Source organism: Lepidothrix coronata, unplaced genomic scaffold (assembly GCF_001604755.1).
Source record: "Lepidothrix coronata isolate B3197 unplaced genomic scaffold, Lepidothrix_coronata-1.0 Scaffold19, whole genome shotgun sequence".
In the NCBI taxonomy this organism is placed as follows: domain Eukaryota; kingdom Metazoa; phylum Chordata; class Aves; order Passeriformes; family Pipridae; genus Lepidothrix; species Lepidothrix coronata.
Window position 1 is genome coordinate 7,174,606 of NW_016690199.1, and position 23,989 is coordinate 7,198,594.

Sequence of the window (23,989 nt, forward strand, 5' to 3'; positions counted from 1 at the left end):
ATTTCTGCAGCTGCACATGGCTGAGTCAGGCCTTTCCTGGACAGAAACCACCACTCACTACTCGGTGTGCCTATGAACACTATCTTCAGAGGGAATGAAACTGGAATTCTGTGATTTACATTTTCCTTCTTTCTTTTTCTTTTTTTCTTTCTTTTTCTTTCTTTCTTTCTTTCTTTCTTTCTTTCTTTCTTTTTCTTTCTTTCTTCCTTTCTTTCTTTCTTTCTTTCTCTCTTTCATTCTAAGTTTGGCATTGTTGGGGGGATTTGCTGGTAACTAATAAAATATAGCTGGTTTTAACTTTTGCTGAGGTATTTAAGTTGCAGTAGGATAAACTGGGGAATAATAGATGAATCCTTCGTTCAGTGATACTTAGTTCACAGAACCATAGAATTGTTTGGATTGGAAGGAATCTTAGTTACTAACTATTTAGTCTCTTCAGTTTAGAGAAGCCACATAAACAGATTTTTATGCACTTTTTTTAAAAAACTAAATAATACTTTCTCAGTACATTCACTGGTGTTGTTTGGCAGTCATCTCTTTCATTTTTCTCTGTAGACACAATCTGTCTTTGTTAGAAAACATTGTTACCACCGATAAAGGCAGTGATTTCTTTAAGCTGCACATAATATTACATGTCCTTATTGGGGCACGAGAGATACCAGCATATTTGTCTTCCCATTCGTAAAAGTTTCCCCAAACACTTCCCCTTCAAACAGCATGTTTATGATCCATACTGCACATGCTTAGAGTACACATATCATGTTAAAAGCGGGTAAAATGGCAAAGTTGTGATTTATCCCTGTTTTCCCTCAAGAGTCAGGGCATGCACAGTTCCACACTCAAAGTGAAAAGCTGCTGGTTCCCAGCAGCCAAAAAGCACAGCAAGACTCAAGTGTTGTGGCTCCCTCTGAATGAGTAAGCAGCTGAAAATAATACCTCTTACATTTTCTTTGGCAACAGGGCTTATAGACAATATTTATCTGTCTTTTAAAATTTTCTATGAACCAACTAGTGTAAGATCACAGCAAACAACTGGAATACAGACTCCAGTTTGTAGTACTGTAGCTGACTCCATCTCCAATGGACCAGCTTTGAAATGCTGATAAATGAATCCATGAGATATTCTGCTCTCTTCTGTAGTGGATTTTGCAGCTAGTGTTTCTCTTTTTATGTAATCTCAGCCTATCTTGGTCCCACTCTTAATGCTCCTCACTATCAGCCAAGGCATTAATCTCAAGACTATATCCTAAATCTGTTCCTGGAAAGGAGATGGAAGTAGGTATCAGTGATATTTTTCGGTTCCAGCAGTACATACCATAAAGATTACATTTGTACAAGGCACAACAGGACAAAGATACACTTGTCAATTGGTGCATGTTTGGATCAAAAAACTTAAAAGAAAATAATAGATGAGACCTTGAGATTTTAGGAACATAAGTTCAGTCCTGACAGCTTCCTGAAATCAATGGAAGTATGAGGAATGAGAGAGACTCAGAGTAAATATTTCCAGACAGGACTGCAAACTACCTTCAGGCATCCTGCAAGTGATAATTTCTGCTTGTAGCAATGACACATAGCGCTGCTCAATGGCCTTCAGGGGTTCGTGCTTATTCAGTGATGAGCACTTGGAATACATCTCTTGCAAGAGACACTCTGGGATTGATTTCCAGGCGGTGAAGTAGCAGGCTGTCCAGCTGGAGAGCATTAGGAGGAAAGGGCAACAGCTGGGCAGAAGGAGCATTATCATCCAGTGCTGCAGGCCAGCCAAGTAGGGCTGGAGCTTGATAGGGGACCAGCAGTCCTTCCTTTCTAAATGCTTCTCCACACGATCTGTTCACAACATCCCAGCCCAGTCAGTTAGGATGCCCTCTGACAGAGGATTGAATCCTCTCAAGAGGCTGAAGACAAGCACCAGTGCTTATCTGCTCATCGGTGTCAAAACTCAGGTGTTTGTGTGTACACGCAGAAGAGGCAAGTTGGGCTGAAGGGTCTGAACTAGCACTATATCAAAGTTCCAGCACTCAAGGTAGAATCTGAAACTCAGGTACCCAAACCTTTGTGCCTCCCTAGATCCTCAAATCTCTGTGGGCTTTAAATGGCTTAACAGCCAGTGATTCACTTGTAAACCATGAAAGACCTCAGAGCCTAAATTCCAGCCATCCTGTGAGATCATGGTTGTAACAGAGGCCAGCTGGGCCACTCTTTGCCACTGACTGGAACAAGGTCTAAGTATCTATAAAAATTGGCCTTTGCCCTTATTCAGGGAAACCTTCCTTTCATTTTGCATGCTTTATGTCTGAGTAGGGGCACAAAAACCACAAAACAAAACCCAAATAAGGATTGAATTCATTAACTATTAATACTATTCATTACTAGTATTTCAACAGTAGCATTTGTGTGCATGAACTTCATTACAAATGAAAATATATCCATCCTTCCCATGTCTTTTGAGCTCATTTATATGCAACATAGCTTGTCAAGAGATGGCAAACAAAAGATCTGGGAGGATGAGGATTTACTCTGAATAAGCTGATAGATACAAATGATTCTGAATCATATTGGAATTAAGTAACTTAGTGCCACTAATGCCACTGGCACTGCTATAGCCTTGACACTGGTAAGGGACTTAATCTAGGAGGCTCTTTTAATTTCTCAGAGGCTCCTAATGGTTAATTTTCTATTCCTTTTCCTTTTTTTGTTTCTCTTTCTTTGGGATTTGTCAGATAGAAAGGTTGATGTGTGAAAGGATCTAATCTAGGCTATGCTTATGTTATGGCAGGCAGGAGATGGAGGAATAAAAGGGGAGCAGGACAGAAAAAATATCTTGCAGTTCAGCTGGGCCACTAATATTTGCTAATTGCAATAAATATGATACTGCACAGAAGCTCCTAATGAGCTTATATAAAGCATTTTAATGGGATACTGTCAGGTTAAACACTGTGTTCAAAAATATAAATGTCCTTAATAATTTCAGATTAAAACAGAATGAAGTCTGACTAACATATTAATTTTCCCCCTCTTCGCGTCAGAATCTGAACGGTATTTCACACAACTTGACCCCTGAAAACAGATGGGGCTTTATTCTGCTGCTCTCAGGCGGGAGCACACCTGGATCACACCAGAGAGGACAGTGCATGGATGTGCCAGGCAGTGCTGGAGATGCAGCTGCAGAGATGCAGAGGGGCCATGCTGTGTCCTGGCTCACCAGACTGCCTGGGCAGCTCGTGTGAGCTTTGGCCCAGCTTCAGGCTCCAAGTCAGCAGCTCTGGGGCTTGCATGAGGGTTGTTGCCCTGAGACAGGAGCTCTGGGGCAAGAATGAGGGGTTTCACCCCAGGACAGCAGCTCTGGGGCTTGCAGGAGGTTTTTTCCTGGGTGTTAATGGGGCTGTTGCAGCTCCATCAGACCCAGCCCAGGGGTCCTCACATGCCACTGGATCGCACCGTGCAGCTTCATTTTCTTCTTTTAGAGCATGACTTAAATGTTTCCATGTTTAGATTACAGGCCTTTCAGAGCAGAGTTTAAATCCAGAGCAGTGACTGTGTTGAGTTTAACTGAAACTGAAGGAAAGAGCCTGTGGAAACTACTTCACAAAGAAGTTTTGTAAATAGTGGCTTGATACTATGGTGATGGGTTCCTAGAACTGCCGACTCCATTTTTCTGTCTATTCAATTCTTTATTTTTCTTCCAAACATGCAGATTTTAGTCCTCTCCTACATGGCAGTGTTGATTGTACATTTCTATGCATCAAACAAGTGCCAAGGAAATCAAACTTGGAGAATAGCAATGCTGGATCTACTTCTCAGCCACATCTCTCACAGAAAGTGTTGGAGACAGCCAAATGCCTTTCCCTGCCTTGGTATCTCTAGAGGCCTCTGGATGTACTCATTTACTCTGGGTTTGGGTAAACCACAAAGGATGGTCCAAATCTGAGAAGAGTGAGAGTACAATGTTTGAACAAGAAAATCCACTCACAAACTGAAGGGCTCGGGTATGTGGCACATAGCTGAGGTCATGTCCTCTGCTGTTCACATCATCTGCCTGCTGAAGGCTCCCCTTGGTGCTGACCCTGCAGTCCTGCAGTCCACCTTTTCACCAGGATGAGCCCAAGGATGCTGCCTGCTCTAAGAGGAGCTGGACTGTGCTGGCAGCTTGGGCTTTGCCTGTGGATTACAGATGTCTGATCCCAAAAGTCCCTGGGCTTCAGGCCACGATCACCATGTTCTGGTAGGAGCAGCCGGCCTCTAGCATTGGAAGAATCTGGGTGTATCTATCCACATTTACTAGAAAGACACTGCAGCAAATAACAGTGGGCTTCTGCATTTGCTATCTAGTAAATTCTCCTCTCCCAGGTGGAAATATACTCTGCTTCTTTTATGCTGAAGAAGGGAAAAGAAATGCTTCCAAATAACCCACAGTCTGGATGGCTTCAACAGAAGCAAGAACAAGCACTTAGAGTGTGATAGAAGGATTACTGTTGTCACATAGCATTATCTGCAGGAGGACAAGCCCCATGTGCTGAGAGCTTTGTAAACATTTCAGACTACTTAGGGAATCTGCAACACAAGCTGAAATGTTTGAAAACGTATTTTTCCTAACCCATACATACATTTCCCAAATGAGTATGGACAAATTCAGGACTGGAACAAATCCGGTGAACATGTTGAACTACCATTAGGGAAGAGCAGAGGCAATTGTTTTGTGCTATCCTCTCCCTCCTGGAATGATGCAATATCTCCTAAATTCACTGAGAGGGGGAAAAAAAAAAAAAAAAGAAAAAAAGCCTATGCAATGTAATAAGGTTGAAAGTTTCTTTGGATTTGCTCAGCCTCCAAGCCTGGGCACAAGCCTGTGTCAGCTATACATGCAGTCTCCTGGCCCAGCCAATGGAGAGATTGAGTATGTTTTCTGTTTACTTCTTTTTCCAATCTCTTCCATAAGCCAAAGATAAAGCCAATACAGCTCCAGCTGTACTTTTGAACCCATGTTTAAATGGGGTGGAAATAAATCTTAATGAGATTGTCCAGCCCTATTACCTTAAGTAGTATACCTCGAATGAACCCTGCTAAAGACTGTAATTCCCTTCTGAGATATCAGTGGCATGGGCAAGTGGCTCATATTTCACTATTGTAGTTTGTGTCATCATTGGATGCTTGGTAGAATTCCACAAATATCACATAAGAATTGGAGAAACCCACCTTTTTTAAAGATGTGGAAATAGTAGAAGATATTTTCCCCTAATAAACACAAAAATATTACTGCAAGCAGAAAATTACTTGGCATTTCTACTTCATGGGTATTTGGATGTAAAAACTTTACTCTCATAAATTCTTATAATTGGTATTTTAATGCTTCCTATTTCATCTCTGGATAAAATCAAGGTATTTTCCCAAGACTTGCTGGTGGGCAGAACAGGGAAGGCAGCAGTAGATGGGCAGGACTTGAAGAACTGAGAAAAGACCAGAGAGGTCTCAGACTGAGTGTCTCCAGGGAGAACCGCACTGCGGCAGAGACATCACTTATTTAGGATCTCTTGAGAACCACATACACAGTTGAAGAGAGAAAATATTTAAGTGTTTGCCTTAGGTAACATGCTAGAAAGGAAGAGGTGATCCCAAATCTTTGGAAACTCACAGCAGCGTCCTTCAGGGCAGAGGGCATATGCCCTTCACATGAAGGGCATGTGAAGCTCTAGTAGGTAGCAAGAAAAAATTAGTCTTTCTAAACTCACTTGGCTGTGCAGCAAATGGTATTTTTAGCTCACATTGTGCCCACAGCAGTCAACGAGTAACCCACAAAATGAAGGTCCAGAGGAGAAGCATCTCCTCCTTGTCTAAATTTAGCATAAGGCCTTGAAAGTACAGAGAAGGCAGCCAAGCATCATCAGTAACCAGAGAATTTAGACAAGGAAGATAACTCAGTTCTGCTAAGTGGCTTTTGGGAAATAGTGGAAGGAGAAACAGGGATCTAATAACCTTTTACTGAAATGAAGTTAACCAGCTCTGGGCAGAAGCCTAGGGCTATCTCTGACTGTAGTCAGGGCTCATTCCTGCTGATTTTTCACACCTTTTATAGATATTGGTATTGGATCAACACAGAGAGAAATTCGAGTATGTGGGCTCATCAGATGCTATGAACTATTAAGAGGAGAGTTCTGGGACTCATTGCAAGTAATGAGTGACTTTGTACAGGAGAACAAGATCAAGCCTGGAGAAGATGTGCTGGAGGGTGGCTGCCAAGCTGCATTCACTCCTGGGCATTCTCCAGGACTCTGATTTGTGAACAGGCTGGCCTGAGGTAAGGCCCTGTGTCAAGTAGTGGAAAATAAATTTGACCTCCCTGTGCTGCCTCTTCACTACAAACAGCTCCATTTGGGTTAATTCCCAAGAACGCAGGCACTCCAGGTGGCAAAGACCAGATGTTCAGGCAGGCTTGGGGCCATGCTGGGATGGACTCACACTACGACCTTGTCTCACTCACGCTACAGCCTTGTCTTGCTCTTTGCGTTGACTCATTAAAGCATCCAGCTGCCTCCAGTTCTCCTCTGTCCCTCAAGGCAGCTTAATTAACAAGGCAGATTGTCAATTGAGCAATCACCTTGGAACAAGGAAATCTTTAAAGATTTGGCACCATTATCTAGGATAACCCAGCTGCTGAATTTCATTAGGAAAAGGAAGCAAATGCAAATGCTCAACTTGGAGGCACATTTCTGTGGGAGAAAGTAAAATTAATTTAGTGAAATTGAGTATTTTCTAAGCCTGTATCTCCCCCTTGGACATAAAGGAGATGTTCAGCTCCTGGCTAACTTTGTCTCATAGCCCTGGAGCATGTTGGGGTGCTCCTCTGCCTCCTTTCCCCTGCAGGGACACCTGACCTCAGGAACGAGTGACGTGTGGCACAGGAGCACATGTGCTCCTCCTGGAACTGCCTTTGTCCTGCTGAACTTCCAATGGCAGCATGAAGCAGGGAGATGCTCTTGCTCAGGGTCTGATAATCTCTCTTTATCCCCAGATCTCAAGATGGTGCTGAACCCTGTACTGTAGGACCAGTGAGGGTCCTACAGTAGGCAGTGAGACTCACTATGCCTCAACAAAAATGTGGCATCCAGTCACTTTTGAGTCATAGTCTCCTTCCAGTACACTGGGAGAAGAGTGAAGAGCTGTCTTCTTACTCCCCCCACTTTATAGGACGTCAGAGTAGGCAGGGAGTAGTAAAGGACAGAAAAAAGACCCTTCAGCTACTTTATGTGCCAGGATGCTCCCCAAAGATCTGAAGAAACCAAATAATTCTAGGACAGGAGTTTGCTGAGAAAACAAACACTCCTCCTGTGAAAAACTGTGAGCAGATTGAATGCTTTCCCTGGAGTTTTCCAATTTTTTCATTAAATGACTCAAAATGAAAACATACAGAAATGTGGTTGGTGTTTAAAAAGACGGTTTTTGTTAGAGAAATATTATTCTCCATCCTACACGTGTGGGAACTGTGTTCCTCAGCCTGCCATATCTCTTCCAGACACTACACATTCTTTTCACTTTCCCACATGATGCTTCTCCCTAAGCCTTAGATGTTTAAATACCTGACCAAAACATCTTTGAAAAAAAATCCTCACTCTTCAGTGTCATAACAAGACCCATATGCTGCTGGCTGGGGGAAGATAGGCAGTGCCTAGGCATCTTGACAATCACCAAAAACCCATGACCCAAGAAAGCTGGCTTTGTAAAAAAAAATAAAATCTTATGAGGCTCATGATAAACATCAAAGAGTTGGCAGCACTAAGACGAATCAAACAGTTTAGGTGAGATTTTCCAGAGAAATTGCTTCCATTTCATCAATGCACTGTCTGTTATGCCTGAATATACCATTTGGAATTTATGATAGATGCAGGAAATAGTAGTTTCCTTCTCAAAATCCTTTCCACATGTGGTCCATATGCCTGCAGCACAAAGGGATTGCGATCTCATGCCTAAGTCAGATGAGTGTCAGAAGGCCCACTGACTCTTGTAGCAACAGGATGTCCCAGAGACAAGCAGTCCCTATCAGTGCTTGTGTATGAGGCTATCAACACTGCAGAGCATCTCCAAACAATTGGTGAAGTATCAAGTTATTATTATAACAAGTATACTTATTGCTAGACCTCTTGTTAAGAGGTGTCAGAGTATTTTGCATTTTATGACATATGTGTTTCCAATACACTGTTTATCATAACATCACAGCTTCACCCACTGGAAACACTGAACATGGTAAAGAATGCCATTCCAGGAAGATCAAGGGCAATTTAGTTAAAGTTAGCTTGAAAAGTTCTACTGGGAACTGGATTGCATGTGTGTCTCAGCTGCACAGCAGGTCTTGATGGGTTGGTACACACAGCAACTGTAGAAATCAAGTTTTTCCCAAGTGGTCACTGGTGGCACAATCCCTATCTCCTCATATTGGACCAGAAACCACAGATCTGACTTATAGACATGTCCAGTGCTCTCAGCTGCCAATGAAGTTTGAATATTTGAAATACAGTGCTGTGCTGGGTACTCTGAAAGAAGAGCTCTTTCGCATCTCCGATTACACACCCACAGCAGTGGGAACTAGTTTTGGCTTAATCTTGCTGTGCCTCAGTCCCTCACATATAAACTCTGAATAACACCACACACAGGGCTCTGTGTGTAACTTACTGCTGAGTCATATCTAGCAATGTTTCAGCAGGGGAAATACGAAACATTCATTAAGTTTTAGTTCGGTGCAAATATAAATATGTTTCTCTGAGCAATCATGCTGGGACAAAGTATGACTAATTGCCCAGTGCTTCCCACGCACCACAACAGTGCTTCCTGGTGGGGCCTCACCCAATAAACCTCCCCAGCCACACAGCTGAGGGCTCAGGTTGCCAGTCTAATGAGAAGAACTGAGCTGACCCACCCAACCGAGCTGACCTGTGGGTCAGGGGAATAAAGGTATTTCTCAGATTTTTAAGAGTTATGATCCAAATTCAGTGGACTGAATGGAAAAGCTCCTCTTGATTCCAAGGGGTCTAGATCACACTCCCAAAGTCCCTCCTTCCCCAAGAAAGTGGGAGATGTGCGAATTATAAGTTTAACCTGAAGTCAGGTCCTTCATAATTCCTGTTCTATGATTAAGCACAACCTGAGACCCTCAGCTTGCTGTCACCTTTTAGATTTTTGAATTTCTGTGGAAAATTACTCAGGTGTTCAGATATTGCACACAGGACAGTTTTTGTGTGCTTTTACTTCCTCTTCAGACAAGTTGTCTGCCTACAGGAGTTTTCACCCAACCCTTCAGGGTTCAGGCTGGAGACCCCTTGCCTGAGTTTGGGCTGTCAGCTGGGGTTTGACACATTTGCACAACATATGGAGCTTCTGGAGTCCAGGGTCATTCTCTCATCAGAGTTTCCGTGGAGAAGCAGGAGAGACCATGCCCATCCAACTGAACTAGGAGAGCTGCTACTCACACAAACATGCCCCAGCCAACAGGCTGGGGGTTCCCCTCTCACGACTGATTCACCAGTAAGGATTTTACCATATTCACAGTAACTATGTTAGTTACTGGGAAGTGTTCTGGGTGCACTGTGTGATTGAGGGGTGCTGGCAAAGCCGGATCATATCCTGCAGTTCCACAAAGAGCACATCACAAAGGCTTAGTGCGCACATGTATATTTACCTGCAAAATAGGTGACAACCACATGAAATTCAAGTTTGAAATTAGTGTCTATAGATTTATGAGGGGATTTTGAACCTAAACCTTTCAAACATCTCTCCAAACTCTTAATTTCATGCCCTCATGCTACCTGAGGGTGAAAGTGGGTGAAAGTGTGTGCTCTCCCAAGAAGCACTTAAATGTGGAAACTTGAGCCGTGGAAACTTGAGCCATTCAAACGATGCTGAGAGAAGTGATGGGATGTTGGGGGTTCCTGCCTGGACAGTGTGGAGGAGTTTCCTGAGATGAAGAAGCCATTGGCATCTCTCTGAAATGCTCCCTGTTATCTGTGATGGAAACAACATTGTACTTCTCAAAGCATTCTTGGAATTTGTTGTGACTCCTCAAGGGCCACAGCCAGTTTACCGAGCCCAGTTTGGAGTCATTTGATCGAGAGTGTGCAGAGACAGCCTTTTTTTTCCAAAAGCAATTTCTGTGATTGACAGACTGTGTGCGGAACCAAAGAGCAGGTCTTACCAGTCCCCATGTGCCCCACTGACTCAACTGTGACTTCATGTGCTCCATGAAACCCAGGACTCCTTCGGGGAACTGATACTGGGCACTATTAACATGTCCATGACCAGCACTTGGAGTTTGTCAGGAGCCCATTCCTGTGCCCCGTATTTTTTTTCCCCACAAGGAAGAAAGCATTTGGAGGATTTGCCAGTCTTTTATGTGAGTTTTAGAGGAGGCTTGAGATCTAAGGTAATCCTGAATGTTACGAATTTAACTGTGCAAACAGTTAGCGTGTGGTGAGGGAGCTGATCACAGACTGTAAGGAAAGAAATAACAGGGACAGAGAACCAGCTGAATACACTGAATATGAAGATGAGAGACTGGGCACTCACCAGGTTTTTGGGAGGGTAAACTGGGCATTTAGTTTGCAGTCTGAATGGCAAAGGAAGGGAAGGTGGCCCCACCCTCTAAATTACTGCCTGTAAACCAGGTCTGCAGCAAGAGAGGGCTCCAGACATTGTCAAATGCAATTATGGCTTCTAAATGCTGATGGCTGAACACAGAATATGTTGGAAATGCTGCAGATGTTACGAGGGATGGAAGAAAATGGGAGAAAAAACACATTGGTTGTTTTTTGCATGCCTTAAGTTACTGTAAATATCGTGGAATAAGTGTTCAGAAATGTGCTGTACAGCCTGTGCAAGTGCTCTTGCTTACAGAATCTGGGACAAACTACAGCTTCCAAATATTTCTTTCTGCAGATAAGGAAAATCCTCCCATCAGGGGATGGTGGGGGGAGGAGGGGAGGAGCACTTGAGAAATACGTAGCATCTTCTATATTTTCTTAACTAGATCCTTAACCAGCATCCCTGCTGCAAACATTCATGCTAACTTCAACTGTCTCTGCTACCTGCCTGAAAAAGCTCTCTTCCTTCAGCCTGAAAGATCTCTCCTCCTCAAAGAAAGAAAAACAAACAGCAACAAACCAACCAACCAAACCAAACCAAAAAAAAAAAAAAAAGAGGAAAGAAATCCTGTTCTATATTCCCAGATATGATTTCAACACATTCCTGCAAATGTAGACTTCCGAAAAGAGTGTTGATGTCTCTGCTAGCTCAAATACCCTCACTTGGAGCCTCCGTAGCACATAGCACACATACTCACATTCTGCTTCAGAAACACAGTGAGGAGGCCTAGCCCCTGCCTGCCAGCCGGGTAGTGCAGTCCACAGAAGGAAACCTCACCTGCTGCTTTAATTGCAGAGGCTGGAGATGAAGCCTAACCCTGTGCTTATGCCCAGGACTCTCCTGGAATACCATCAGCTCCCACCAAACCACCACCAAGCCCTAGGGGCAGGGCATCTATGTCAGAGGAGAAAAATGGAGCTGGCAGAAGAGTTTGTCTTTTTCTGAATTCCAGAGGTTGCAAATTTTTAACCCAGTTGAAAAAAATAACTTTGTGAGTAGTGGAGGGGGCTGTACTACACAGTTACAGGTAAACTAAGTTTGCTTAAGGTAGGCTAAACCCTTGTTACAAACAAGCCTGGCTGCAACAGAAAGCAACTTCTTTTGTCCTTGCTTTTGATGACAAAGAACCAGCTTTGCCATCCATGGCATTTTACCCAAGTGTAAATGGGGAGTTGCTCCATGCCCTCCAGCTCTCTACCATTGCTGTCCCTTTTCCAGCACTGAAGCAACTGCTGAGTGGATTGGGGAGGCCTCAGATTTCTCCCAAGTGGAAAAACCCTTTTTCCCCAATAAAAGATCTAAGAAGGTGAAAGGTAAGAGACTATGGTCAGGCCATGTAGCCCCATTGGCTTTGAAAGCCCTGTTTGAAGGTGGCAATCCCTCCTCAGCAGGAAGCCCTTTAACCCAGGCTCAGCCTGTGAAGCAGGTGAAGGCTGTACCCAGGCGATTTTAACCCTTTATGAACTGTTGGCTGAATATTTTGGCTCATGGGGATATCTTAAAATGGTGCATGGGCAGAGAGGGCTTTCCAGGTGTGTGTCTGGCAGGCTCCTAACCTGGTATCTCCATGGGGTTTGTTTGTCACCATACATCTGCTTCTGTTTTTTTTCTGGGGCACCAGGGTCACTCATTTTTCCTTGTGGGCTTTCCTGATCTTCATGTTCAAAAAACTCTGTAAAGCCTTAAATAATAACGATTACTTTATCCTAATCGGTGTTTGCCTCCTGAACACCCAGTCTCCACTGTTCAAGGCACTGCCTGGACATGCTTCCCCCATGCTTGAGGACAGGCTGACAGCCCAAGTGAGCAGGGAGCTCTTGGGAAAAGAGGGGAGAGCAGGAGGGAGCCACGTGGGCTGCAGGAAATTCCCTGGGATTTCGGCCAAACCAGATGACACTGCTTCATGGATAGGATGCTCTCCTATGGGAAGTCACATGCAGAGAGATGAAGTCTTTCACAGTGAGTCCGGTTCAGTCAGTGGCTGAAGGAGGAGCACAATCCACTAACAGAAAAAAATGCTTCACTGAAAGGGTTGTCAAGCAATGAAACTGGCTGCCCAGGGAAGTGGCTCAGTCACCACCCCTGGAGGTGACTCCTATACCTTAACAAAGGTAGTGTTAAGTTTACAGTTGAATCTGATTATCTTAAGGATCTCTTCCAACCTAAATGATTCTACGATTCTAAACAGGGTAAATGCTGGCACTCAGAAATGCTCCTTTCTTGAGGATTTACACTAACCATCAGCCAAGTCCATTGCAGCTGCAGAACATCTTTAAATGACTCTTAACATGTAGCAAGTTAGCCAAGAGCAAAGCTGTACTCGTAGACCTTCATATGAAATCTCTGGACATACTTCAGGCGATCTGCAGTGGCACCTAACTCCAGTGACCTGAGCAAGGCTGCTCAGCTTCAGTGACAGTGCTGGGGCAGTAGTCATTCACAGACACTCTTCTTCCAGGCTTCACCCCGTTCTATCCCAAATATATGGGTTGTTTTTTTGTTTCTTTCTAAGGGTAGTGACTGCAAGATTGCTTGTGCTTCACTGTGCAAAGCTGGCTCTGCAGGCATGGGAGGCCCAGCATCCTGGGCTCATGTTGCCCTGGCTGGGGGGTGCTCTTGGGGAGCTCTGAGCATGCAAGCCAGTGCTGGTGGGTTTGGTGCAGTCAGAAGTCGTCATTCATCCTGCAGACTGCTCTCAAGATGCTATGACACACTATTGGCTTTCTGTGGCAAGTAATTGGGTTGATATGCTGGAAAAACCTTCCCATTTCCCTGCTTATCCCGGAGCACTAACTGCAGTCTGCACAACCACTTTGCAAGGTAATTTCAGGGTGTTGCCTTTTGCTTAGGATCTTCCCCTGCAAACTGTAATATTCACTAGGACAAGTGTCACATTGCAACACTGGTGTCTAAGTAAAGACCTTTTATTTAAGGTCTAGTCTGCAAAACAGAACTGGTGGTCCAGGCCTATGGGAAACATAGTTATCTGCAAAAATACAGATATTTCTTACCAAATCTGATGAAATACTAATTTAAAGCATAGTCCTATTTTAAAATGAATACATGAAAGTGGGGCAATTTTATTGGGCAGGAGTACTGCTTGTGCATGTGCTGAGTCATGGGTTTTTGTTACAGAAATGTACGTGTGCCATATTTTGTTCCCAGCATCTGTTTAGAAACAGCTCCGTGTGGGAGCTGGAGGTCTTGCTCACTAACAGCCTCTCTGGCTGAGATAAATGGACTCCCCATGACACTGCAGAATATGTGTTGAATTTCAGGAAGTCTAAATTCCATAGGTTTCTGGGATATCCTGATTCTGAAAACACTAATTTTAGCAAATTGGCTCCAGCCTGTCTTAAAGACATGTTTGAAATGTGTAATTTTAGGTTTGAAAGGAAGTATTTAGCTAGAGGGTCAGGAACATACTTCAGATGAATGGTCTTTTTTCCTCCTCTATTGAAATAAGGCCAACAAAAGTTTGGGAGGAAATTTAAGGAAATTCAGTTAGATTCTCATGCCACCTGCTGCAGAACAAGACACATCAATTCTGTCTCTTCCCTTCTTAAACTGCTACAGTAAATAATAGAGAAAGTATATATGTACGAGACTCCTGGTGTCCTTCTTCAGTAATATATTCTTCATCTGTTACAGGTGAATACCCTGTGTTATTGCAACAGTCATGGTATCCACAAAAAATTACCCATGCTATTCAGTCTGTGGCTGAAAGGAGAAAATAAGGAAAGAGGCACTTTAAGAACCTTTGCATGACTTCAGAGGTTTTTCTGAAGTCTAAAGGATTTTGTTAAGAACCAGAACCATTATGACTCATGTATCCCTAATCAAAATGCTGGGTGCATGAAAAGCTATTCAGTTGTTCAGAGACTGAACTACGTCCCCTTACAAGAGAAAAATAATACACACAAGAGGAAGCACTTAAATAATTGATGTGCTTTTCTTTTATCTGCATGTAGGAGTGACAGGAAATCCATGTAGCTGGCACTAATGGATAGCATCAGTATGTCAATAATTACTAATGAGGAAGAAATAGAAGTGCATTTGTCCTGAAGTGACTGATCTTTCTTTCTTCTTTATCTCCTTGTGTTACAGTGGGAAATTAATAGTGTAAATTTTAGAATTCTGCTCACTAATACATCATTTTGATAGTGATGCTTTCAAAAGCCTTTTTTGGTATGAATTCAGTCCAAAATGACTGTACACTTGCTTACACGTAATCCAAATTCTGCAATCCAAGATCCTTTCTTTGTGTCTTCTGCGCTACAGTCAAACAACAAAATAAAACTTTGTTTTCATCGAATGTTTAATTTTCCATTCCACATCAGTGAAAGAGTGCAACCATGATGGAATTAAACACAAACCAGAAATTTAAAAACACCCAATGCTTTCACCGTGAAAAATTGCATAACCATTTTTGGCATAGAAATAGGATACTCTTACTGAATAAAGCTTCTTGTTAAAAAATTATTGGTGTATCAACCCGTTCATATCCAGTTTTTAATTCAAAGATTGCATTCAGCAGTTCCCCCCCAAGTTGCTTGTCCAAGGGAACAATTACGCAGCTGTTCCTGCTGCATTCTTGTGTAGGCTGAAAGCAGCCTAAAAAACTCTGGCATTAATTTCCTGTAACTACAAAGTGCAGTTCTCCAGGTTGTTTGTGAGGCACAGAGGTTACTGAAGCAATACATAGACTTGACACTAATATTGTGCTTTGGCTAAATTTATTTATATCTGCGTGCATGTGTACACACGGGCGCATGCATACGGCTGAACAGTTTGTGTTATAAGCAGGGCTCTGGATTCCGGCCACATCGCAGTGCTAATGATACCTGTCACTGCACCAACTTTTTTGCAGCTATATTATCTGGCTGGATTCGAAACCAAGGATTTTGAAAGTACAACACCAGCCTTACTAAGCTCATTGGGTTCAGCAAAGGGGTATTTCTGCACTGATGGACACTTATCAGTGTTTTAGCAAGTTCGATGATGATTTTTTGCAACCCTTTTCATGCAGATTTTACTGCTAAAGTTTTAAACTTTGACCTAGCTAGTCAAAGAGCAATAGCCACGAAGAGAATTATGTCAAAATACATAACATGAATAACAAGCTGTCAGCAACTGGTTCACTAAGATTGCCTAAAAACTGCGATGGAGTACCATCATTTCTCTCTCCAGTGCTGGTTTTGTGTATATTTGTATATGCATATTTGCATCCACACATCTATGCAAAGAGGAACCAGAGTAATATGCAAGATCCATGCAGCAGGTGTGCATTGGGACTGGTTGGTTGTGTTTGGCATGGGACAGGGGGAGTCCTGCTGCCCAGGAACGGGGCTGGAGGCAGGGCCAGCTCTGGCTGGGGTGTCATGGGAGGATGATTAGAGGAACAGAGAGAAACAAATTTTTCCTCTGTGTATGCTGGCACGTTTCTAATCACATTCACATCTAAACATCACTTCATCTTTACTTTTCATTCCTGTTCATAGCAAACTGCTTCCTTCCCTCAAATCATGCATCCAGCCATGAATGCTTTTCTGGAGGAAAACTCCTTGGTCCTTTCAGCAGCAAAGGTAATTGAGATATCAGTAACTTCTGCACACAAGATGCCATGCAGGCTCAGTATCAGTTTCATCATTGATATCAGATGCCAGCTAAATACTGTCACTGTCACCCTGAAATATCCCACCCTCAACTCAGAGTGCTTAATAAGCAAACTGGGGTCAGGCCCTTAAAATCAAAGCCTGGAGAAGGGAAACTTTGCTGGTTAACAGATCAGCCCTTTGAGAAGGTAAGCGGGAAATATTCATCTTCCTCTCTCCTCTGTGCAACAGCACAGGGAATTGTGCATGGTGCAGCTCACTCTGCACCATATACATAATTTATGTTTTTCCGCTCTGGTTATGAGTGTGCAGCTTTGGACTTGGGATTATTTTTTTCGTAAAATGGAAGCAGAGAGAGGAGGAGAAAAGATAAACAGTGCAGCAGCCTTCTCCTTCTCCAGCCCCGCTTTTCAGCCCAGAACCTCATCCTTGACACACAGCCTTCACAGATGAGTGAAATCTGAGTGCTACACAGTATATGTGTGTATATATACATACATGAAAAGAGAAATGCCTGCCTTGGCAAAAGGAAAAAAAAAATAAAATATGTTTCGAATGGTTCACCTCTTTATCAGTAAAATGTCTTGGCAGACAATTAGGCTAGCATTTTGACAAGAGTTTCCTTTTGTGCAGGCAGTCTAGAGAGGGTTCATAATTCCTATAGAAGTTTAAAAAAAAAACAGCTGAGAAATATGCTTCTTGCTGATATGCTCTTCTGCTCAGTGAAGTTTGACATATACAGCCCTGAGAGCTAGTAAAGGACTTCTTCCCAGATATAGGCAAAACACGTAAGGCACTTATTTTGAAAACAAGGTACATTTCTATTTCCTTTCAGCAAATAACCCCTCTGCATTACGTTTATCTGCCCTTGCTGCGTCCGTTACTGTCCAGGAAGGTTTATCAAGGAGCAAACAGGATACATACACAGCGCCTGGTCCTGCAGGACCCATCCCCAGAAACTCTCCATAGTGAGCTTGAGAATACGCACATCGATACCATCATCTCTCCGGACACTGACACTTCAGACCATCTGTCTGAATTAATGAGCCCTTCCTCCTACCCAGCCTCTGTGCCTTTAGAGAAAATCCAGGCACTACCAGCCACACCACCCCTCCACCACGGACTCGTAAGGCACCGCACCAGGGTCTGCAGTGGTTTCAGGGAGTTTCTCCTTTCCCTGCTGCGGCTCCGGCTCCCTTCAAAAGCAAGCAGCTTCGCGTGTGACTTTGCAATCTGAGAATGTGAACTGGTCGGCAGGACACTGGGGTAAATATAAATCTGGCGCTTACCCACAGGCAGTCCCTCGCAGTCTGACATCGTGAGAGAAGTCCTCCTCACCGGGGGCTTAGGAAAACCACTGCAGGACCGCAACACGGGTCCTTCTGTTTGCAAAGGCAAGGGGGAAAAAATATCTAACAGTTTGTAGCCACCCTTCTCTTGCACTCTACATCTACCCACCCAGAGAGCTGTAGCAACAGTCCCGTCCCTGCCTTCTCATTATGGGATGTAAAGATAAGAATGTGCTTTTGTGCCAAAAGAGTGTGCTATTGGTGGATAAATTTGTTGTCATCCCTCCCCTTCGCAGAGTTTCCTCTTTAATGTCACAGAGGCACATTACCCTGTCGGAAAGGCCATCGAATATTTATGAAACGGCTTTTAAGAGCTAAGCTGCAAATCTGCGCTGGAAAACCGAGCCAATTGCTGTGCGGTGGGGCTGGTGGTGGGAGCCGCACCGGAGGGCTCTCCTGCCTCCCGGGGGGCTGCGGGGGGAGGTGGTGGGCTGGGGGATAGGCTCTGACATCTCGCTCTGTACCTGCTCGTTCTGCAGATTAAGTAAGGGTCCGGGTATAAACCCTCACTGCTGGAAAGGGGGGCAGAAGCCTGTGTGTATCTCTTTAAGGGGGAAGGAAAAAAAAAAGATCTTTTGTTTATATTGTAATATCTGAGAAATTTTTCTGTGACACTGTTACTAAAGGCTGTATCGTGGTTTCTAATAATATTGTGAGCGCGTATTTCTCTGTGACTGCATGATTTTTCTTGCTTAAAACAAGCCACTTTAATGATACTTTAGTGGCTGTTCCTACAACTTATTTTTTTTTAATCTTTGGAGATGTTTATGTGGGATTTGCTTGGTATGAGATTCCCAGAGTGGTCCAGTCAGTAGAGAGTACCCCTGCACACTGGTGTGCTCATTAGGCACCTTAATGAAGTGCAAGCACAGGCTCTGGCAGTGTTGGAGCCAGGCAAGGCTTGGCAGGGAGATGTGTGGGAGCCAGTGGGTGCCTCAGCACCCGGGGGGGTGGTTTGCTGCCACTTTTTCTCCTGGGAACAGCCAGGAACAATCCGGGCTTTGCCTGACACAGACCTCTAGTGCCTGAGCCCTTCACAAATGTTGCCGTTTCAGACCCAGAGCCTGAGGGAGGGCTTCGAGGAGAGAGAGGCAAGGAGGGCACTCCCTGGGGGGGTCTCTGGGAAGCGCTTCCAGACCATGTGGCCAGGCACAGCACCTCAGAGAAATGAGCCATTGGAGCCCCAGTATATACCCATTTGTTCAAAATGCCTTGAACAAAAAAGGCCTAATTTGCATGAAGTATACTAGGAGCTGAATGTGCCCAATACCTCTGAAAAATTTGGGCTGTTTTTACTCACATGCTTCAGTCTAAGCACCCAAAGGCTGACACTGCTGGCTCTGCCTGAGCTCTCTCTGAAGAGAAGCCTTTTAATACTCTGCTGGTTACTCAGCAGCATAGCTCGCCATGGATTCAATTCAGGATGTCAGGCCAGTGACTAAGAAGCTAAAATAGCTGCAAATGTAGATAGTGACATGTTCCCAAAACCATTCCTCAGCTTGCCTACACGGGGTTGGGCAAGCAGAGCCAGGGGTGTCCGATGGCCACTGGGGTTTGCCAGCAGGAAGATCTGTTGGCACAATTCTGTCAGGGACAGCCCTTGTCAGTGCCTGCTTTTAGATCTACTCATGCAACATGCATGGAGATATTCACTGGAGTAAGGCTTACCTGGATGGCAGCTCTGAGGACAAATAGAGCCTCAGGCTGTGCTCTCTGCCAAAAAGGCTGAAAAAGGAGGAGAAGTGCAGGGCATGGTGCCATAGCCTCTGCATCCTGCTGGCACCCCCTCAGACCCAAGGAGTGTCCACTTTTCTGAAAGAGAGGGAGATGTGGAGATGTCTGGTCTTGATCTGAGTATGCATCTGGGAAGGGAAGAAGGCCTACACCAGACTGGAGGACTTTTCTTCCAGTGTCATTTCACTGCAGAAACATATTGCTCCAATGTGTGAGAATCAAAGGTTTCTTAGCTCATCCCTGTGCAAACTCAGGCTCCCAGTTCTGCAAGCATTTATGTGCCAATTTAACTTCAAGCCTAACCAAAGTTCCTGGAACTGCTCACAGTTATAAAGTTAAACACATGCATAAGTATTTGCAGGATCAAGGGCTCACCATTCCTCCTTGTATTCACAGAGCAAACAGCTGCAGCTGGTTTTGAAGTTACCTCTCACAGCTGTGTGCTGGTGCTCCTCCACTGAAGGTTAGAGCCCTCCAGCAGAGCTGGACATGTGCCTGCAGAGAAGGCACGCCAAAGCACAGCCTGGTGTCTTAGCTCTATCTCGTCTTTGAGAGCAATTTAAGAAACCTCTGACTCAGTCACCCCCATTACATTGTCCATGGCCAAGTCTGCTACATGTGATCAGCATCTTCTGGAAGGGGGGCAGAGAAGCCAGCAGAGCAGATTGAGGGGGGAGGACAAATACATTTTAAACTATTACAGCAAAGTTGGCAAGAGCTCATCTGCCAGAGCCATTACTAGGATTTGGCCTTGGGAGAACTCTTCAGTGAAATGCTAAAGCATGAAGTTATCCACAGGGTCAAAAGTTGAACAAATCAGAAGTCTTAATTCTTATGACGATACTCACAAATGCCTTTCTTTGATGTGGATACTCCAATTAAAAAATTAGCTTTGATCCCTGAATACTTTAGTTATAATGCTGGGTTTTGATGAATTTTAAGACTTTTTTTTTTTTTTTAGTAAAACTGAGTATTTCTTTTAACTTCCCGTTTCTTAGCCCCAAAAGAGCAATGTTTGCTCCTGGAGAAAGGCCAAGCCTGGAAAATTTAAGTCTGAAAGACAAAGTTTTGGGAATTTGTGAATAAGCCTGGTGTCTGTCATGGCAAAAAATACAAAACTCATAAACTGAACTAAACAATAAAAGGTGAGAAGCAAAGCACATATTATTTCAGCAGGTATTGAACTAATGCGAGAAATGTGCTAAATATTTGCTAATAACTGCTCTTACTTGAGCTTTCCAAGGAACTTGAAGGATGCTTATCCCTCAACACACAGTGAGAGCCAGTTATAAATTTCTCTGCTTCCTTCTACTACCTGACAGACAATCTGCATAAAATCCATGACAAGTACCATGAGTAGGGTGGTAAATGTAGTGTATGGAAGAAAGTCATTCGAGTGTTTCCTAAATAAGGTTTGCCTGGACCATTTGTTCTCTTGTGTAAAATGGTTGCATTGCCCTAATGCATCTTGAAATGCTTAAGCACTTGCTATGGTGTCCATACCCCTCTCTGGAGGTTTCCAGGAGGAAATATCTGCCCAGACATGTCATGGATACCACATCCCTGGACATGTTCAAGGCCAGGTTGGATGGGGCTTTGAGAAGCCTGATCTAGGGTGTGGTATCCCTGCCCATGGCAGGGGAATTGAAACTAGATGACCTTTAAGGTCCCTTCCAACCCAAACCATTCTATGAATCTATAAAATATGAATATCTTATTTGCTGTTTATGCCACAAATACTTCAGATAACCCAGAATCTGGACAGTGCAAAGGGCTTTTGAGATACAAAAAGCCTGGAGCTGAGCTGATATGCCTGGGAGAAGAGGGTGTATGTGGGGAAACATGGGTGCAGGACACCTACCATGGCACAAGTACTGTCACCTTAGTGCCCAAATACTGTCACCTACATGAGTAAGACATGTAATGGGACTTTGTTTCTAACCTACACATTGACGCATTCCATCTGATCTGTGCCTGATCTAAGTGCCTAAATACCTTGGAAAATCTGGACTTTCAGACTTTAAATCTCATGGGGAGGTTGTAATTTTTTCAACTACCTGGCAGACTGAGCCATCAGACCATGAAAAGAGCCCAATCCACCCGAAATCTCCCAGCTGGACCAGGGCTTTTGCTGTTGTTGACTTGCCTCTCACTCAGGCACAGGTGGGGCTAGACTCATCCAGACCTCATAACAAACTCTGCTTTCCCCTGTGGGATCTCAGGCCCTACCAGATACTGGCTGCCTGCTGACATTACTGGTAGAAGGGCTTTGCTAAGCTCAGCACTGCTGTGGGAGCATGGGCAAGTTTTCCTCCTTCCCTCTGCCTTTCTCTCTCCCCACAGAGGGAAATCATGAGAAGCGAGAATTATTTCTTCAGCTAACCAAGTCAGATCTGATTATTAAATCTTCAATTTTCCGTGAGATTGAGGCAAGCCCCTTACTGCCTGCTTTGGCAGGCATTTATATCTCCCATCAGTGTGATTTCCACGCAGTTTAAATAGAGAATGGCTGAAATGCGCTTCTCCCTTCTAATTTATGCAAATTCCCTTGGGTTTTTTCCTGCTGTGTGAAGAGATTTCTGACTGTTGGGTACAGAGGATTCACAGCCCGGGTAGGGGGAGGGGAGGGATAGGGCTAGAAGAGAAACTGCAGGCTGTTATAAGCAGGTTGGCATCAGGATGTGGATGACCTTCTCTCAGAGCACTGAAGAACCCAAATGTTAGGAATTTGTTAGATAAGACAGGCTTTTCCCCCTTGAAAAGCCCTGCAGCTGGTGGGGATAGCACTCACCTTTCTGCCCCCTAATGTGAGAGGTAAAATTAACTACAGCTTTTTAATTGCACCCAGTTAAAGTGCAGAGAAGCAAGAGGGGACTGTGCTGGCCAGCCACCACCAGCCTCACAACTCCAGAGTCACTGGCGGGTCTTTGGTTGGGTCCCAGATGTACCTATGGGACCAGCGGGCCAAATCCAGGGCCAGTGGAATGCTGTGCCACATGTAAATGCAGCAGAGAAATGACTCCTGAGGTGCTGGTCGGATGGGCCTGAACCTCTGTACGGCGATCAGCAGGAGAAAAAGCAATCAGTCTTGGACAAGAAGCAGAGCGCCCAAAAAGTCCCAATAATTGGATTTTATTTTATTATTGTTTTCTGACACATTCTGTTCACATTTCAACTTGATGGACAGAAGTGTAATAATGCAACCATAAGAGGAGTTGATGCTCTGACAGGATCTCATGTGGGTGCATCCAGAAGAGGGAAAGTGAGTGAAAAAAGGCAAGATACAGCTGACAGCTAAAACAGCCCTCTAGGAAACAACAAATACAGAAGTAACAGCAGCTCCCCCAAATAACTAGGTATGTCATCATTTTTGCATTAATCTGTATTTTTTTTTATTTTATTAGTAAGATTTTCACCAGTCACAATTGAATCTGAGCTTTGTGTTCAAGAAAGAAAATGTCTCCATCATCTCCTCTGATGTCACCCCAGAGAGAAGATTAGAAGATTAACTGTCAGACGACACCAATCCAGCAGCAGGGAAAATAATTTGGCACATTCAAAGAGAAAATGGGGGAGAAATTCCAGCTATCTCCAAGAATTGTGAACCTTACCAGTGATAATCACTGGCTCACAGGGAAAACATTTTATGCAAACGTGCAGATATATAGTAAATAAAATAAGAAGATCAAAGACTTGGAAGAGGATTTATCTTAAAGAAGAAATGAATGGATACTCTGAATCTCAGTGGCATTTTCATCCCACTTAATTTATAAACAGCTGCATTCTCTGGGGAGGAGTTATGAAAGGCCACTGAAATTATGTGAGGAAATAAAAAAACTACATCTGAAAGACAAAACTGTCTTCTGAGCTGTCTTAGTTCTTGCTGACAATTTCTCCTGACACACTGAACCAAAATGAGCCTGCCATAGTGCTCAAGTGAGATGCACCTGCACAAGCATGGAGAAAAGGTGAGCACGACAGCACAAGCCCAACTTTTGACATCTGCTGACAAATGAGTGGTTCTTTGCTGGCTGGCTCTGCAGAAGTCACCCAGCACAGGGACCAAGGCCAAAGCTGCTTTCCCATCAATACATGGTAGATTTTTGTGCACAGCTGCAATTAGAGTTACTGGGAGTTTCCTCTGCAGATGTTCCAGGTGTTACTGAACAGTCTCCCAGTGAACATAAAAAGCCAAGAAAAATTATATGATTCAGTCTGATCGTACCGGTTTTGGTTTAAATTACATTATTGCTGTTTATTTTAGTGGGATTGAATCTTGCACAGCTGAGTGAAGCTGCATTTGCTCCGCACAGATCTTGTGGAAAAAAGTGTTGAGCCCTGAATGTAAATATTACAGTATCATGTGGTGGGTTTGAGGAGAAGGTGAGAATCTTGCAAACCTGATTTGACAGCTGCAAAAATAGTACTCAGGCAAACAGATGGTCTCTGCAATAAGGGAAGTCTTTAAAAGATTCACAGATTAATGAGCTCCGCCAGGTTTTTAGTGGTTCCTACCAAAATTCCTATAAATCAGTCTAGCTGGTCAGGGAAGTGGAGATGAGAGGGATCAATAACTTCCCTAGACAGCTTGTATACCCAAGGTTAGCTGACAAAGGCTTCAGAGCTGTAAAATCCCAAGAGCAATTACAGAGGCACAGTGTCAAC

The 23,989-nt window shown here is 43.9% G+C and overlaps 1 protein-coding gene across 2 annotated transcripts in view; it reads right to left on the reverse strand.

The window, feature by feature from the left end:
* EML1 (echinoderm microtubule associated protein like 1) overlaps positions 1-17,888 on the reverse strand; it is a 125,104-nt gene extending 107,216 nt beyond the window's left edge. The window contains exon 1 of one of the 2 annotated variants that reach the window (XM_017807580.1): positions 17,531-17,888. In XM_017807580.1, the coding sequence (XP_017663069.1) occupies positions 17,531-17,558 (28 nt within the window). In that variant the 5' untranslated portion in view covers positions 17,559-17,888. The remainder of the gene's footprint in view (positions 1-17,530) is intronic. The other variant, XM_017807577.1, reaches the window with a different exon arrangement.
* Between the last annotated feature and the right edge of the window lie 6,101 nt (positions 17,889-23,989).